General features: G+C 38.1%; 1 protein-coding gene across 17 annotated transcripts in view; it reads right to left on the bottom strand.

Annotated features, from left to right (window-relative positions):
• LOC110465684 (rho guanine nucleotide exchange factor 11-like) overlaps positions 1-4,677 on the bottom strand; it is a 140,657-nt gene that overhangs the window by 16,230 nt on the left and 119,750 nt on the right. For 16 of the 17 annotated variants that reach the window (XR_002464641.1, XR_002464640.1, XR_002464639.1 and 13 more), the window contains 2 exons: positions 2,561-2,670; positions 1,653-1,746 (listed from right to left, as the gene is read on the bottom strand). The exons of the other annotated variant lie outside the window; for it this stretch is intronic. Coding sequence is in view for 13 of the 16 variants with exons in the window: in XM_021521660.1 (XP_021377335.1) it covers positions 1,653-1,746; positions 2,561-2,670 (204 nt within the window). In the remaining 3 variants the exon portion in view is untranslated. The remainder of the gene's footprint in view (positions 1-1,652; positions 1,747-2,560; positions 2,671-4,677) is intronic. 17 annotated transcript variants of the gene reach the window in all.

The raw sequence follows: 4,677 nt of genomic DNA, 5'->3' as shown, positions 1-4,677 counted from the left end.
GAGGGGGGAGGGGGGGGGGTTATACACCAACATATCAACCCCACAACAACACCTCTGGGGTTATTACAACACAATATGCCAATAAAAATATTCTGTAATACAAAAGAGAGAAATAAAATTGTGCATGATTAAAGCATGTTTATCCCTAAATGTGCATATAAATAAACTCAATAGACACCTTCTGACTGCCGAGTAGATTTAGTATTTCTACATCCTGGCTCTAAGCAAAGACCCACTCACCGCAATAAGACGTATATCCATACCATAATTACACCCAACCCTACCTACAGCCCATGTCTCTAACACCCAGGTGAAATATTAAAAAGTTTGACATCTATTTGACTCCTTTCATTTCATTTCCATCTTGTTTGATATTGACATATTTTGAGTCCTCTTTCTTTCTTTTTTCTTTTTTTCAAATACCTTCATATTTTACCCTCACTGCATTGCCAAAACACTCTGAAATGCTGAAATTCCAAAAGATATGTTGGATAAATGGTGGCAGTATAATGGGGTTTCATTTTGTACAATGAAGCATTGTTTTGTTACTTGACTCAAGTAACTTATCTAACCTCCATAACATGTCCCTGACCCCGAGATAATATCTTGACCCTGTAGCAAAATGTATACTACTTATCCAGCTATCCAGTTCCAGCGAAATCCTGGAGGGGCCACAGAGTTAAAGATTGTCCCTCCTCTTATCCATTTTCTTGTAATTATACGTCGAATTGCCCTTCTAATTTTTTATATTGACTAAAAATTGCTGGAAAAAGTTTCCAGGACATTCCCTGGAATCAGGGTTCAGCTTCCAACCCCTATCCCCAAATCATGTCATCCTTCTGACCCCTACTTCAAGGTCACACCATTTCTATCCCATTACAAGGTCATGCTATATATCCTACCAATGTCAATTTCAATGCCATATCCCTGACCAGTTTGTACCCTGCCCCACCATTAGGTAATGCCATCCAAAGGAAACCACCAATATAAACACATAACTTCAGTTCTGGGTCTTAGGCACTTAGTACATCTCCATTATCCATCCCCTAAGTAATTTGCCCCACCCCTAGAGAACCTACATTCGGCACTTTTTAACATATTCTGACTCCTGGGCCATGTCCCCACCCCCATTTCTTAACCTCAGATCTGCCCCACCCCCAGGGGAAACCTACATTCAGCTCTGTTTAACATATTCTGACTCCTGGGCCATGTCCCCATCCCCATCTCTTAACCTCAGATCTGCCCCACCCCCATGGAAAACCTACATTCAGCTCTGTTTAACATATTCTGACTCCTGGGCCATGTCCCCACCCCCATCTCTTAACCACAGATCATCAGCCCTACCACCAGGGAAAACCTACATTCGCTCTGTTTAACATATTCTGCCTCTTGGGTCATGTCCCCACCCCCATTTCTTACCCTCAGATCTGCCCCACCCCCAGGGAAAACCTACATTCGCTCTGTTTAACATATTCGGGCTCCTGGGCCATGTCCCCTCCCCAATATCTTAACCTCAGATCTGCCCCCCCCCCACGGAAAACCTACATTCAGCACTGTTTAACATATTGATACAGTCCTCTGACTCCTGAGCCATGTCCCAACCCCCATCTCTTAACCACAGATCATCAGCCCTACCCCCAGGGAAAACCTACATTCAGCACTGTTTAACATATTGATACAGTCCTCCGACTCCTGGGCCATGTCCAGTAGAAGGTCGTTTATTGGTTGATCAGTATCTGTATTCAACTGCAACACAAAACACAACACATCTAAAATTAGAATGGAAAATTTAAATCATCAATTCAATGTGCAGTTTATTATAAGACAACTATCTGCTTTATTAGCAACATTGAAACAAACGAAAATATGTTCAGTACACCAGGAAATTTTCGCCCAGTCAAACTTTCACCTTTCGCCTGTAAAATCCAAAAACGTCCAGCGTTAATTTTCCTTTCACATTAGTTACCATACTATGTAAATTTGGTTGTTGACTAATGTTTGCTGTTATGATAAATTTGCCTGCATTTCAGGCGGTGAAAAAGTTGAAAATTAAACTGCAGCGAAATGTTCAGGGTATACAGTAGATCACAAATCTGAAAATACAGGGGGCTAACACCCAAAATTATAAAAGCATGTATACATTTTTTTTATATCACTCTTCTGGCAGTCTAAACCAGGGCTAACTAAAGGTCAATCATAAATATCTGTTATCTAAAGCATGGATTTATTTCCACTTAATACGGTATATCTGCTTATAACAAATATGGCTGCATCCCTTAAGGACTGTGCAAGAATGTTCTAGCTTTGATGAAACTGCAGAAATCTGTCCCAAGAGTTTTAATTCCTTCTTTCTATTGATGACCACACTCAAGTCGTGAATTTGAGTACGGGACAGAAAATGCTTGCAACTGTTGTTATTGTATTATTAACTCATTCACCCCTGCAGGCACATTTAAACTCTTCCAATTCAAAGGTTGGAATATTTCATTATGAAACTTCAGGGTGAATGAGTAAACAGTAAGTTTCAAAGAATCCCGACGCTTCAGTCTAAAATCCTCACCTGCATTCGCAGTGTACTGTCCATCTCGTGAAGTTTAAGTATCTCCTTAAGCAGGGCTCGGCGGTCCTTCATCTTCTCCATGATGTCGGTGTCCAGCACTCGAAGCTTGTCTGTGTAAGGGACACAGGGGCTCAGTCTCATAGCAACATGCATCGTGATGCAATACCAGACTGACGGAACACACTACCACGGTAACGAACACCTCACCCTCTCCCTCCTAACACAAGGTCACTACTTACACAAAAAGCTTTGCTAAACAGTAAATCTTTAAAAGTGACCAATTTATAAAACTAAAACACCATTTCTGTACAAAGGAATTTTTTCAGTTATTTTTTTGTTGACATGAAAAAGTCTATCTTTTCAAAAACTTATTTTTAAATCCATTTGTATATTTTTAACAATTTTAGAAATTTCAAGATGAAATAATCATTCTACCATTCAAAGAATTCATATAATTAAGGATCCCCGTCCCACTGCAGGCAAAACACAACAAAATTCCACAGGTTTTTTGTATGCACAGTAACCTCCCCTTGATTTAGTTTCAAATATTACTGTACCATTGATGAGCTAGCTCAGGTGGCTAGCACGCCTGGATTGGCAAGTCATGGGTTCGAACCCGTCGGGCCATGTTAGAACACTGTTGTTTACTTCACCTCTATCATTATTTCCTTAAAAAGTTCTCTTTTTTTGCAGTGGTACGAGGATCCTTAAACACAGTTTTTGTTGTGAATAGAAGGATTCTTTTCCTTCCAATTTAATTTCACTGATGCAGATGTAATACCTGGAGAGGGTGGACCGTGGAGTGTGACGGCTCAGGTGTGTCACATGCAGCAGAGTGTTCCGCATGACTGGCTACAGTGTTAGTAATCTCGATCTTTTCTCGCCAAAATCCACAATTAAAAGTTATATTAAACAGAAAGGTACATAAACAACACAACCAAACTCTATGTGTCAAATAGACTTGATTTTTTTCAAAAATGAAAAATAATTTTAGTAAAAAAATTCTTTTATTTTATATATATATTTTTTTAAATATATTTATTATAAAATTTAAAAAATTACAAGAATGATCAAATATCTTTTAACCCTAAAAAATGTATTAATATTTTCTAAATATTTTGTTTCATTCTTTTTAAATTTAAAAACTCCAAGTAAAATTTCTTTTCTTAATTTATAATATATATTAATAAGATTCATTAAAAATAAATCCTGAATTTTCGCCATTTTACAAAACTAGTAATGTTGGATTTTGACTGGAAAAGACACTAAAGAACTGATGAAGTTAGATTATCTAAATATACTGGGCACGACAAGACATCATTGGAACAAATAAACACTCGAAACCATGGCTGCTAGCTAGGCTGCCACGACGACTGTTGCCATAGTGATGTAAACATGGAGGATGAACAGGAAGTATAGCTCCAACAATCATGGACAACAACAGCTGTAACCATGCCAACATACAAACGCCCTTATAAGGAGAAATATATATATATATCACACATCTAATATATGGGAGATTTTAGTTCAGAAACAAAGCTCTCGTAGGGACTACATCTACTAAGTCATGTGATGCAGCAAAGCTTGTCACTACCAATGTATCTCAATTTATTTTTATTCATAGGATACACAAACTTACAGCCTATCCAACAGTCTTCCTCAATGAATTGAATATTACTATGATACTGATGTTGAAATGTTATCTCGGAACATGCACCCCCTTTCACAATAGATTTCAGGAATACAGGAATAAAAAAAATCCATTGTGAATAATTACAGGTCTACTGAAACTACAAAGTTGTGGTTGTCAATCAAGATAAATACTTTTCTCATTTGGAAGTGAGGTATATTTCATAAAAAAACTTTGACTGTTCCATATTGCTAAAGATTTTTTTCAAACTTTCCCTGATTGTCTACGGTGGCCTTACTTTCCCCGATTGTCTTCGGTGGCCTTAAGATAGTTATAAAGCCAGAACTTCTAAATGTCTGTGCTGTTGACTCATCTAGTAACCTGGGCATAACACACCACACTTAGGTACTAAATCTACTGAACATGTAACAGCTTTAACTGTTTACATAGACTGTTGATTTCATTACAGGGTGGGGGTGGGGGGTGG

Source organism: Mizuhopecten yessoensis, unplaced genomic scaffold (genome assembly GCF_002113885.1).
Source record: "Mizuhopecten yessoensis strain PY_sf001 unplaced genomic scaffold, ASM211388v2 scaffold11097, whole genome shotgun sequence".
Classification (NCBI taxonomy): Eukaryota; Metazoa; Mollusca; class Bivalvia; order Pectinida; family Pectinidae; genus Mizuhopecten; species Mizuhopecten yessoensis.
The sequence above is the reverse complement of the archived record's forward strand: the minus strand, read 5'-3'. Positions and strand labels throughout refer to the sequence as shown.